A 14,415-nucleotide genomic window follows, 5' to 3' on the forward strand; every position below is an offset into this window, starting at 1 on the left:
AATGCAGGAGAGGAGGACAAAGCTTCAAAAGGGAGGGAGACAGACAGAGAATAGCACTTGACCAGTGGTATTAAAGTATGCATCGAGCAAAAACCCAAGCCCTTGCAACCTCTCTGATAATGTTTTTAGTGTTTCTGTTTGTCACCCTGGGCTCCTGCTGGAAGGAAGGGCGGGGTATAAATAAAATAAATAAATAAATAAATAAAATAATTTCACTGAACTTCTCTCACTCTGCATAACCAGCAGAAAAATACCACTTGCTTTTGCAGGGAGCAAAGAGGTTCATGGAACTGGGGGTGAGGATTTCGCACAGCATTAAAAGAAATTTTAAAAATGAAATATTATACACTGTGGCTTCATTAATAATATTATTGGGGCAGGAGGAACCTAAGAATAGGATGGAAGGCAATGGGAAAGAAGAGGAGGGAAAAACAAATCATTTGGAGAAATGTTCAGAGTGAAATGCTTTTGAATTCAAAGGCTGATACTGATGTGTAAAGTTGTTCAGGTACTAAGGAAGAGAAATCTGAGCCCTGGGCTGCAGCCCAGTTGGTTGCCACATAAATGGGGTACTTTCACTTATTTATTGTGGTTGTCTTCTGTTCCTTAATGGCTGTGTGTCCCTCATCATGGAAGTGACAATCTTGCATTCCTACTGGGGAAAAAATCTGATTCTGCTACAGCTCTGCAGGGGAGCCCTGCCTCTAGTTTGAAAATAACACTAAAAGGGACAACAGGGGGTGGATCACTTCTTTAGGACAGAACAAACAGGCATTTACTTCCTCAGCACAGCGTAATTACTCACCTGCAGCACCACATTGGACATGGACAAGAAGGTGTAAAAGAGCAAAATAACGTAAGAGTTACAGAGAAGGTGTTTATTTGTTTAAGTTATTTACTAGCCACGCCTCAGCCAAAGGTGGCAGAGTGGTTTGCAAGAATTAAAATGACAAGTAGAATACAATAAATATCAAACAATAAAACACATCACAAGTGGAGTAGATAAAATTCCAGCATTAAACAGAAAGGACAGAAAACATACATAAGCTGAACAAATGCCACCCAACCCCCACCAAACATTTCTAAGATATAGAATTTACAAAAGATTTCTGCATTTCACCCCTTCCCTGCACTGTGATTGGAGTGTGATGTTCTTCTTTATGGTGTTGTAATTGCTCCATTTCAGAGACACCCAATCTGGGTTCATTAGAGACTATTTTGAGGTACAGATCTGTCCAGTTCTCTACAAATCAATTTGGGAATTCAGTATTATTATTATTTCCAAAACCACAGTGAATATTATTAACTTTAAACAGTATTTTATTTTTCCTTCACTCACTAATGCTGTTGGCCTATATGACAGCATCTTTTTTTAAAAAAAAAAACCAAATTCCTTGGAAAAAGCAAACTTTAAAGGTGGCTAACATGGAAGCCCCTGGAGCTACCCATCTGAACTTTGGCAGGGTTAAGTCCCTCAGTAGGGGCTACCTTGTCACCAAATTTCATGTCCCTGTGTGAAAAAACAAAACTGTTATGTCCATTTTAATTTTACTATATTTTACAATTTAATGGTGCTAGCATGAAAACTGCTGGAGCTATCCACCTGCAACTTCGCAGGTTTAATTTCCTCTATAGCAGTTACCATATCTTCATATGTCATGTCTCTTGGTCATAAAATAACAAACTTACGGGTGTTTCGATTTTGCAACATAAGTCAATGGAATTTCCAGAGAGCTGCAATATCTGCATTGTGATCTGGATTCGAATCTGAATTGGGTCAGATCAGGTCTGAATCTGCCCAGACCATTTGGGGCCTGATCTGTATTTACAAATTGCAGCCACAAATCGTATTGGGGGGTCTGTGTACAGTCCTAGTAGTGGCCATTTTGATGATGTCATCACAGCTAGACGTAATATTTTATAGGAGTGTCTCCTGGCTGATTTTCAAAGTACAATAAATATGTGACTATAATCTGCAATTTGGAGCTAGTAGCAGGAAGTGAAATGTTTTTCCACTAACACTGTGCACTAGTACAACCCATTGCAATAGCCCAAATGAAGTACAACCAGTGCATGGATAATTGTGACCAGGATATCTCTGACCAGGAGGAGCCACAACTGGTGAACTAGACTTAGCCAGTGGACTACAGTTTGTGCCCTAGAGGCTACTGCACCTCTGCAGAAAAGGTCAGATCTAACAGCACCCCAATTACAAATTTGATCTGTCCAGAGCAGGCTGAACACCATCTCCCAGTTCAGACAAAACACCCACCCACAGCACTTCTGTGTTATTTGTATTGAATGTCAATTTATTTGCTCCCATCCAGTCTATTGCCAACATCAGACAATGAATGCACACTTCCACTGCTTCACCTGAATTTGATGAAAAAGAAAAACAGAGTTAGGTGTCATCAGCATACTGATGGCAACTTGCTCCAAATCTCTCAGTGATTTCACTCAGCAATTTTATGTAAATATTAAATAGCATGGGGGACAAAACAGAATATAGCTGCCACTGGTTATCAGTAGGGCAATACTTCTCCAGGCCACCTTAATAAAAAGTTCAAATAAAAAAAAACACAGGAATGGAATCACTGCAATGTGATGTCACTAATGATATGAAGGCCCAGAAAAGAACTGGATTTTTTTTGGGGGGGGGGGAAGTCAACCCATTTTTACAGTTTTTTTCCCTCTAGGATTTCGTATCTCTAGGTGTCTCAAATTCTCAACAAAGACTGTCAGCTCAGAAGGATACCATGGTTGATGGTATCAAACACTACTGACCCAGGAGACTCAAGAGAGGTCAGGGTGGCCAAAGTTGTTTCAAACATGGTGGCAAAGTGGGCAGAATGGAATAGTCAACTAGTATCTCAGTCTGACGTGACATTGTTTGCCTAACTCCCACAACCATTGGCAAAGTGTGGTCTTGGCTATAGACAGATCTTCTATTTTTACTGGGTCCTTCTGCTGTTTCATGAATGGAAAAAAGCAACATCCAGATGGGAGAAAACAAAACAAATGTCCCCAAGCACATCTCTGACCCCATTCTTTCAGCACATAATAATCTAGGGCAGGGGTTCCCAAACTGTGGCCCACAGACCACCAGTGGTCCAGAAGCAATATGTCAGTGGATTTCTGGTTGAAGATGGGAGACTGCATTAAATATTCATATTGATTTTTAATTGTATTTTATTGCTTCTTTTATTACTTGTATTTCTTATATTGTATTTTATTGTAATACAATACATAAAAGAAATGTAAGAAATAAAAGAAGCAATAAAATACAATTAAAACCCATACAGCATCTAGTACAGTGCATTACAATTGCTAAACAACAGGAAGAAAAATAATTAAGTGTTTCACCAACAACCTCAGCAATTTTCAAGTAGTCTGTGGGGGGAAAAGTTTGGGAACCATTGATCTAAGGATCTGTCAATCATCATGACATAAGAGCCTGCTGGATCAGGCCAATGGTCCATCTTGATCAGCATCCTGCTCTCACAGAGGCCAACCTGATACCTGCAGCCTTCGGAAGCCCAAATGAGCACAACAGCACTTGCCTCACTTGAAAATGAAGAATTGTTTCTATTGTTGATGCTAAATTGTTCCTTTTGCCAAACTTTTATCGTGCTCAAACTGAACATGATCAGAGAAAGGAATCTCACCTGCATAACACTTACAGAGACCCATCCGAATATCTGCTACCTCCTCCCAAATTCCTTCTTAAGTCTTACAAGACACAGTCCTCATTGCTTTAACAGCTGCCAACTTTTTTCTCTCTCCTCCCCACCCCTTCTTTGCTTATCGTTTACAGCTTGCACACACACGTTATGACATTTTAGCTGGCCTAATTAAGACATAGCCCTAATAAGGAGGCGGAGGAGAACATATGATGATCCATGGAATGGTGAGTTTTGCTTATCATGAAAGCAATTGAAATAGTAAAGGAAACTGAATTCTCCTTGTCACCATCATCCCCTCACTCAGTCAACCCTATCCCCTCCACTGGAAACAAATATATTAGGACAAAGCCACCCATGTATAGATTTGGCCACAAGATCTGTTATGTATTTGCATATAGTTAGCCTGTAAAGCCTTCCATCAATAACCACAGAACTGAGATTGCGAATGTTTGAATGCCAAATTAGATGTGATTTTAATGGCATGATTACAGTTAACCTGTCTAGTTTTTAAATTTAACAGCAGCAGCATGAAGGGAGGACGGGGTAGCAATCAGGTGAGGATAAGGACTATGATATGCTTGGAGGGGGAGTTAACACTTTCCCCCACACCACAGTCCCCCAGCTGCTTTTCACCAAGGAGGGAATCTTCCATTAGCACCAGATGGAACCTTACTGGCTCCTCAAGTGACCGTATCCTTCTAAATCTGAAGTATACCTTCTCATCATATGCAGCAGTGGTGTTATAAAAGAGCAGCATTCAAGTCAGGAATTCCCTCTATCTGCAAGCTGCCTGGTGGATCAAGGAGTAAGATGCCTGACCCTGCTGTCATCAAAGCCCCTGGTTCAAAAGTACCAGTGCCTTACAGGTCTGACTCATAGTAAGTCAGGCATAAAAAAAAAAAAACTACGATGGTCACAAAACGATTCCTTGATATTCATGCCAAATTTATTTTTCCCTGTTATCTATTCAGGGTCAATTCTTAATGACTTTTTCTGAGCATGAGAGCCACAGCTATGCCAGTAAGGGCTGATTAAAACCTGTATCTTCCAAGCTCAGAAAACAGTTGTGAGAATCAGCTCTCCAAACAGCCAATAAATAATCCTGAGAAGTTTTCAAGGGTGGCTTGCCTTCCTCTCCTCCCCTCCCCCATTTCCTTGATGCTGGGCATAGTAAATATAAATAAATTTGAGCACTTATAGGAACAAATAATGCTCTGACCTGCTTTACTGCCTCTCATATTGGGGAACAGCAACTCAAGTGCAAGCTTTCTTGCTGTTCTATGCATGTTTTATACAGGACACATTATAAAACCCACTCTGTGCAAGATGTACAGCCGTTGTGTGCTAATGTCAGAAAATCAAGCATAGGGTCAGGAATCTCCCTTCTTGTCAGCTCCATTGCAACTGATTCATGGAACAACATTTCAGAAATGCTTTTTGCCTTTGAAAGTGCTGTACAAACACTCTAACTAATGAAATCAGCAGAGGGTGTAGTTAATATCTATATTTACAGCATTTATCATGGCATTAATATATTTCCCCTGATATACTAGATCTGTTTTTGAAAAAGATGCAGCGTGCAGCCTGCCTATAGTGGGTTAGCTCATTACTGGAAGTCACCATCAGTCACCAGCACCTTTGGCCATCAATTGCTTTCAGAAGCATCATGACAGTATCAGAAAAGTCACTACCATTACCATCACTGATTGACACTACAACTTTCTCCCATAGAAGACCCAGATGGGTCACCTTTCAATATAAACCAGGCCAGCTCTTTCTGGGAAATATACAGACTCCCAGTGGCTGATGGCAGTGTTACAACTAGGAGGTAGAACTAGGGAGTGCCAAGCAGCAGAATGAAGAAAAGGCAACAAACAAACAATTCATAAGCTGGTTTCCAAATTTCCCATCATGTTTAAGTTACAAATGTTCTTCCTCAGGGGAAACCATTTAAAATATAAATTAAGATACCAACATACTGGTAGAGTTCAGTCTTCCCCTGTGAATTCCCTAGTTTGGCAACTATAGGTTCCATTCAGATTTACTGCTCACAGAAAAGCTGTTATCTCCATACTTGTCTGTCCTAGATCACTAGAGAGAGCAGTGGTAAATTTAAACAATTCTGACAGAATTACCAAAAAGCGGGGACAAAGAACAAGGGATGGCCCACTACCTTGCTTGTGAGTTCAGCTACAGCAGCCTTCTGCAACCTATTGCCCTCCATATATTTTGGCCTACTACTCCCAGCCAGCATGCCAATGGTGAGTGATGATGGGAGTTGTAATCCAAAACATCTGTAGGGCACCAGGTTGGGAAGGCCTGTCCTACAGTATCTGGTTAGTAATGGTTGAAGATAGAATGTTGGGCAAGATAGATGTTTAGACTATCTTGCTGTCTTTGAAGCCCAATGAATGTTAAACCTGTAGGGCAAAATGTTACCTTCCAATGTTAGGTCAGTGAAATTAAAATCTGTGGAGGAAACTATATGTACTTTATATTCAACAGAATTTGACTAAAGCAAACTACTCAGAAACTCTGTTCATCTTCCTTCCCCAGAAAAATTGAGCAAACAGAAATGTTTTGCATATTTAAACACTAGATCATGTCCAAAGCACAATTCCCAGGAAGAAAAGGGAAAATGGCTGCCATGGGCAGCAAAAAGAGGTGACGGAACTCTATACTGGTGAGTACTGTCACCAAAAAAACCACTGCCCATAACAGATTGGATTAGTTAAAGCAGGGGTGCAGGCTTTTAATTTGCCAATGACTTTTCCACAGTATTTCCTACAATGCATTAAAAAAAACCTCCTTTTAAAAAAGGCAACACTACTGGCTTTGTGAAAAGCTTTATCCTAGCTCTCCAAATGAATAAAACAGATATTTCACAGCCCAAACTTGTCCATTTTGCATTCCCTCATTTGCCAGAAAAAGGTCCCATTGTTTACTTTCATCACCTAATAATCAATATAGCATTCTACTGTATTTAATGGAAGCTTGCACTCTTGTGAACACTCCAAACCACCTGGAATGATGTTTCTCAGGAAGAAACTAATTTCCTACCTCCAAGGCCAACCGGTGCAGGATCCTGTGTTGGCCTTTCTGTAATCTGTCCTTCCCCCCTGCCTCTTTCAGTGAGCAGATTGCCTGCGTCTGGACTATAGTCTCGAGATGTCTTCTCTTCATTGACTGGAACACAAAAGAACAATTCTGGTTTATGAATTTGCAGTGATGGCGTGTTTGTCTGGCAAAGTGATGATCAACAACAGCTGGTGGTGGATCAAACTGGGCCAAGGGTTTGCAACCATAATGCATTATGGTGTTAAAAGGAAGGGCAGGCTGGCATCCATTGCTGCTATGGGATGTGATACAAATGGAGGGGGAAAAGTAGGAGGGAAGGAGGAAAGAATACTGAAATTGCTAACAAGGTGAAGGGACATCAGTATTATCAGAGAAAAATACAGTGGATGCTGTTTAATTGTGCACTTCTAGGGTGTATAGTAACTAAAACTAAACTATTTAAAACCAAACATACATTTTAAAATGGTGCAGCACAATTCTTCTATAGTATCTTCTATATAATTCTTCTATAGTATTGGTGTAGCACAATAGTCTTCTATAGTCACAATGCAATGGCTACAAATAATTAAAGTATATCCTATTATAGCTCTAGATGCTCATGGAATGCATTAGAAATAAGGGGTAGATTCACAGATGGCATACACTATAGAGAGTGGTTATAAAATAGCTACAGAAATAGAGAGTTTACATCAGAGGAGGAGCTGGCTAAAGGGATACTTAACACAGAGCATTACTAATGATCTCAATGGCTGAAGGATCAGGGGCAAGAAAAAACAGCTTAAGCCTAATGTCCAAGAACATGAGACAAAAGCACAGCAGTTCATGCACTGCTGTCACTAAGCAGTCACAAATGTTTAAATATGGAGAAAATACTAGTAATATGATAACCCTAGTGCAAAAGACAGTGAAGTATTTCAGCTTTACAAATGTACTTAGTGTAGTGCAACATTTATGATAGGTGTCAGGTCCACAGATTCATAAGAACATTCATAAGAGCAATTTTCCTTCAAATCCGGAGGCAGTGGGTCTCAGGCAGTTGCCCAATTGAGCCTAAGGGCTCAATTATACTGGCTAGACTGTTACGATTTTGTGTAAGCCCCCGGCAAATGGATCTTGGAGATAAGTCACTCTTGGGAACACAACACCAGTGTAACAGCAGCAGGGACACGCCACTATGATGTTACGGTGCCATATTCTCACTACTGACACAGCATTGCTGGTAGAGGGGCCAAAATTAAGCAGCGTTAGCGTGTTAGAGCATGCATTCCCAAACTGTGGTCTGTGAGCTTCTTTCAAATGATCTGTGGCATGTCCGTATTCAATATTCATATTGAGTTTTAATTGCATTTGTACTGCTTCTTTTATTTCTTATAGTGTATTTTATTGTATTATCATTTAAGTTTTAAGGAATGCAAACTGTAATACCATAAAATACAATATAAGAAATAAAGGAAGCAATAAAAATACAATTAAAAATTATGCAACATCACACACAGCACATTACAATGGCTACAACAGACAGAAAAATCACTGAGTGGTCTGCAAAGACCATCAGCATTTTTTAAGTGATCAGTGGGGAAACAAGTTTGGGAACCACTGTATTAGGGGAAGAGTGGACTGGCAGTACAATCCAATATATGCTCAGAAGTAAGTCTCACTGAGGTCAGTGAGATTTCCTGGTGATTATAGCAGGGTTGGAGAACTTTTAGCCCTCAAGATATTACTGAACTACAACCCCCACCATCCACGGCCATTGGCCATGCTTTCTGGGGCTGATGGGAATTGTAGTTCAGTAACATCTGGAGGGCCAAAGGTTTCTCACTCCTGATGTACAGGATTGGAACCCTAGTTTGAATTCTAAATTCCCTCTCCTGGCCTCTACACTGGCCTTACATTACATCAGCAAAAGAGGTGGTGTAAGTTAAACATTCTAATCACCTTTTCCTGCTCTGTCCACAATGCTGCAACAGAGCATAGGTTTCTGACTAACTCTGCTCTTAACCATAGCACATCCAGAGCAGTATATAATCCTGAGGGAGAATCAGTTATAGCAATGTTAATGAGGTGCTATTGAAATTTCATGAATGTATCTACATGATATCAGATGAACATTTGGTAAAACAGGCATTTCCCCTCAAATTCAGTGAAAAACCACAGTAGTATGGATGGAGAATATCATTCATTATGTACAGAAATCTCACTTACATGATGGGCCAAGAGAAAAATGTTTCTTAAGAAATATTTTCTCTGGATTAACAATGCTACCTTCAAGAAATCATCTCTTTTCTGTTAGACATAAATTATAATTATAATTATAAATTATAATTAATTCTAAATTATTATATTTTGATTTTAGACTGTACAGTTTTTTGTACAGTTTTGTATTGTGATATACTGTATTGTGTTATTTTTATTGTATTTTTAATGTTCACCGCCCAGAGAGCTGTTGCTAGTCGGGCGGTATATAAGCTTAATAAAATAAAATAAATAAATAATTTTGTGATCTACAGAACAGTGCTAGATGCTTTAGCTTAGGTGTGGGGAACCTGTGGCCCTCCAGATGACACTGAACTACAACTCCCATCATCCCTGGCCATTGGCCATGCTTGCTGGGGCTGATGGGAGTTGTAGCTCAACATTTGGAGGGCCAAAGTTCCCCCAACCCTGCCATAGCTGCAAGGAAATTCTGAGTGAAAAAACAGAATGGATAGTTGGTGTAGGAGACTTCTAAGCAGATAACAAGTGCTCCCAGACTGTTGTTATTTTGTGGGTAGGATTCAGTTGCACACAGCAAACTCAGGTTGCACAGTTAAGGTACATTTGGTACTCCTGCGCAACAAACCTACTTCCAAACCTACATAGGATTTTTGCAGTACAAAAAATGATGACGACATGCACTGGAAAGTGTGGGATAACAATTGCTTGTCATGACATTGTATAACCTCCCTGCAAACAATTCAGAATGCATGATCATTAAACAGCCAGCATTGTATAATCTCCCTGCAAACTTTGTGCAATCGAATCCGGATGAATGCTCAATCAACGAGTCATCTGGAAGTGACCAACAGCTTATTTTAGCTTAGTTTAAGTTGGGATTTTAAAGTGTAACTTGTATAATGGAAATTTTATATTGAAATTTTACCTGAAAGTTGTCAAGGCCAATTGGCTAGTACAATAAGGTTGATGGCTGACTGACACAGCCCCTGACATTCTGGGGGCAAACCATGGCTTGTACTGCTCTCACCTTCACCTGCTTTTCTCAGCTCAACTTTGCACATCATGTAGAAGTGCCAGCATGGGAAACATGAGTGACTTGCACTTACTTTCTCATTTTGAGTGTAACAAGTGAAGGGTTTAGTCAGGAAGATAGATGGGCAACCCATTGTACTGTAGCAAATCACAAATTAAAACGCTAACCACAGGCTCACTCACTTGTTAGGTAACAGTCCAGGCTGAGTGACACATTATCAAAAGCAATGATGGCTTCTGATCCAGCTTTCCAGGATGTAACAATCTGAAGCCAAAACCTGTAAAGAATAAGAGAAGTTATCAAATTTTGGCTGATGGAGACATCACTCACTTCACAAATACATTTGCTTTAGATAAACCCAGCCCAGCTTTACAATGGCGGAGGAAGAGTTTCGAATCATAATGGGAATAAAGCCTCCTGGTATCAAACAAAGTAGCTATTCCAAGAGGAGAGAAGGGATGTTCATCCAGACATGATGCACAAAAATAAATAGTGGCATCATGTGAAAGTAAGTATGTTGATACATATAATATTCATTGCGGGCAAAGTCATCAAATGTTTGACAATCACAAGGATCAAATCTATTTTTCTCACTAATGCAGAAAAGATATCAGTGTGGGCGTCAGGCACACCTCATCAGAAATATCATTCCATAATTTGGGGGCCACCACTGAGAAGGCCCTCTCCCTTGTTGCCAGACTCCCACCTTCCCTCGCAGTAGGCACCCGGAGGAGGGCCTTGGATGTTGAGCGTAGTGTACAGGTGGGTTAGTATCGGGAGAGGCATTCCATCAGGTATTGTGGTCCCAAGCTGTGTAAGGCTTTATAGGTTAAAACCAGCACCTTGAATCAAGCTCGGAAACATACAGGCAGCCAATGCAAGCAGGCCAGAATTGGTTTTATATGTTTGGACTGTCTGGTCCTTGTTACTAATCTGGCCGCTGCATTTTGCACAAGCTGCAGTTTCCAAACCATCTTCAAAGGCAGCCCCACATAGAGCGCATTGCAGTAATCTAGCTTCGAGGTTACCAGAGCATGGACAACTGAAGCCAGGTTATTCCTGTCCAGATAGGGGTGTAGCTGGGCCACTAATCGAAGTTGGTAGAAAGCACTTCGTGCCACTGAGGCTACCTGAGCCTCAAGTGACAGAGATGGTTCTAGGAGAACCCCCAAGCTACGAACCTGCTCCTTCAGGGGGAGTGCAACCCCATCCAGGACAGGTTGGACACCCACCATCTGGTCAGAAGAACCACCCACTAACAGCATCTCAGTCTTGTCTGGATTGAGCCTCAGTTTATTAGCCCTCATCCAGTCCATTGTTGCAGTCAGCCACCAGTTCAGCACATTGACAGCCTCACCTGAAGAAGATGAAAAGGAGAAATAGAGCTGCGTGTCATCAGCATACTGATGGCAACACACTCCAAAGCTCCGGATGACCACACCCAACGGTTTCATGTAGGTGTTGAACAGCATGGGGGACAGAACTGACCCCTGCAGAACCCCGTACTGGAGAGTCCAGGGTGCCGAGCAATGTTCCCCAAGCAATGTTCCTTTTGGAGACGACCCGACAAGTAGGAGCGGAACCACTGCAATGCAGTCCCTCCCGCTTCCAACTCAGCAAGTCTTCCCAGAAGGATACCATGGTTGATGGTATCGAAAGCCACTGAGAGATCAAGAAAAATCAGCACAGTCACACTCTCCCTGTCTCTCTCCCGACAAAGGTCATCATACAGGGCGACCAAGGCTGTTTCTGTGCCAAAACCAGGCCTGAAACCGGACTGAAATGGATCCAGATAATCGGTCTCATCCAAGAGTATCTGGAGCTGGCCCGCAACCACTCGTTCAAGGACCTTGCCCAGGAATGGAACATTTGCCACCGGCCTATAGTTATTAAGATTTTCTGGGTCCAGGGAGGGTCTCTTCAGGAGTGGTCTCACTACCGCCTCTTTCAGGCAGCCAGGGATCACCCCCTCTCACAGAGAGGCATTAATCACTTCCCTGGCCCAGCCGGCTGTTCCATCCCAGCTAGTTTTTTTAGCCAAGAAGGGCAAGGATCCAGCACAGAAGTGGTTGCATGAACCTGTCCAAGCACCTTGTCAACGTCCTCAAGCTGTACCAACTGAAACTCATCCAAGAAATTGGGACAAGGCTGTGCTCTGGATACCTCGCTTGATTCACCTGCTATAACACTGGAGTCTAAGTCCTAGTGGATGCTAGAGATTTTATCCTGGAAATGCCTAGCAAATTCATTACAGCGGGCCTCAGATGGTTCTACCATGTCCCTGGGGCCAGACTGTAATAGCCCCCAGACAATTTTGAAGAGCTCCGCTGGGCAGCAGATTGATGATTTGATAGTGGCAGCAAAATATTGTTTTTTTGCTGCCCTCACTGCCCCTAAATACAGCTTACCATAGGCACTTATCAGTGTATAATTGCATCCACTAGGAGTTCATCTCCATCTGCACTCAAGCCGTCTCCGATATTGTTTCATCGCTCTCAGCGCTGGGGTATACCATGGAGCCATACAAGCTCTACACAGGAGAGGGCACTCAGGAGCAATCATGTCAACCACCCGGGTCATTTCTGTATTCCACAGTTCAACCAGGGTTTCGACAGGAATGCCAGCCCTATCAGCCGGAAAACTCTCCAGAGCCCTTTGGAAACCATTAGTCTCTGGGGATGGACCAACTTAATAGGTCCCCCACCCTTGCAGAGGGGAAAAGCCACTGTAAGTCTAAACTCCAGCAAGCAGTGATCTGTCCATGACAGTGTTGGCATGAGGCCTAGTAGTTTTCCATCAAGTCTGAAAGTTTTGAAAGTTAAGAGGAGTTATGTCTTTGCCCAGTCTGGGAACGGACAGTGAAGGCCGTTGTTATGGTAACCATCAAGATATAGACTGGGAAAGTTCTAACAGAGTCTGTGAGTTGTGTCCTTCTGCATCATGCCTCTGACCTGAGAGGCTGTCTTACTTTTGCTTTTGGAGAGAAATGTGCTGTAGAGCTAGAGGGGGGGGGAACTGCTGAAAAGCCTTAATGTCTTAATAAAGACTCTTAACATGCTCTAATGCTCTGAAGAAGTTTCTTGCTCAACTTAACTCCAACGTAATGTATGCTGTTTCACGCAACAACGCACACACGCCAACAGACAGAGGGACTGATGTAAGGCCCCCCACATTCAGATCACCAACTCCATGTCCAGTTGCAAAAAAACAAATCCAGAGCATGCCCTGCTATATGTGTTGGGCCAATGGCATATTGGGACAGTCCCATGGTTGTCATGCAGACCATGAAATCCTGAGCTGCCTCAGATAAGATGGCCTCAGTATGAATGTTGATATCCCCCAAAACCAACAATCTGGGGGATCTCAACAGTACATCCAATACCTCCTCTGTCAGCTCAGCTAGGGAGTCTGTTGGGCAGCGGGGTGGGTGGTACACCAACAGAATCCCCAGTCTGTCCCGCTGACCCAGCATAAGGTGCAAACACTCCAGACCAGTAGTCACATGGACAGGGTGGTTGCAGAGGGAGATGGAGCTCCTATAGACCACGGCAACCCCCCGACCCTCAGTTCTACCCTGATGCTGAACCAGGTACCCTGGTGGGCATAGCTGGGAGAGACTGACTCCTCCCTGCTCACCCACCCAGGTCTTGGTTATACATGCCAGATTGGCTGCCTCATCCACAAGTAAATCATGAATGAAGGAGATCTTATTATGTACCGACCTGGCGTTTAGGAGCAGCATCCAGAAGTCTGAGAGCTGGCTGATAGGGAAACCAACAAACCTGTCGGTGTGGGGAGGACTGGAACAGGGCACAGCCGTTAACTGCCTAGGCCGCGTTCCTCTTACCTGGCAAGTCCTCCTCACAAAGCCATATCTCCCTCTACCTGTCACTACACTAATTGGGGGGCCCTTAAGTCTTCCCACTTGGCTCTGACTTCTGTTCTTCATATACACTGTTGTACTGCAATTACCTGGTGGGGGAACCCTTTTTTCCTGCTCCATTTTATAAATGTATTCATATTTCCAAAATTTAAATTTACAACCTCGCTTAACACTATATTAAACTGATCAGGTAAAATCAGTGGCAGATCACTAGCCAGTTTAATTTCATCATATTAATAGAAAGTAAAGGAGCCCTTCCATTCATATGCAGGCATCTAGCAATTCAGGTGAGGAGGGATCATTGTGCTACACAGAGATGACAATTCTCTAACCTTGCTTTTACTCTCAGAAGCATATGGACAAAAATGAGGGTGTGGTGAATTACCACATTGTTATAAGGCCCATAGGACACGTCACATTGCCCATGAGAATGTCAGATGGCCCAACATCAAGTTCTTTACACATCTCCCAGTTGTTATTTTGCAATGGCTTATGCAAGTAATCAGCACCATACGGAGAGT

The 14,415-nt window shown here is 42.3% G+C and overlaps 1 protein-coding gene across 9 annotated transcripts in view; it reads right to left on the minus strand.

Moving 5' to 3' along the window:
- The window catches only part of ALK (ALK receptor tyrosine kinase), a 731,445-nt gene that overhangs the window by 104,611 nt on the left and 612,419 nt on the right, over positions 1 to 14,415 (minus strand). For all 9 annotated transcript variants that reach the window (XM_061624970.1, XM_061624969.1, XM_061624972.1 and 6 more), the window contains 2 exons: positions 10,194 to 10,288; positions 6,744 to 6,869 (listed from right to left, as the gene is read on the minus strand). In XM_061624970.1, the coding sequence (XP_061480954.1) occupies positions 6,744 to 6,869; positions 10,194 to 10,288 (221 nt within the window). The remainder of the gene's footprint in view (positions 1 to 6,743; positions 6,870 to 10,193; positions 10,289 to 14,415) is intronic.

This window comes from Rhineura floridana, chromosome 4 (genome assembly GCF_030035675.1).
Source record: "Rhineura floridana isolate rRhiFlo1 chromosome 4, rRhiFlo1.hap2, whole genome shotgun sequence".
Lineage (NCBI taxonomy): Eukaryota > Metazoa > Chordata > Lepidosauria > Squamata > Rhineuridae > Rhineura > Rhineura floridana.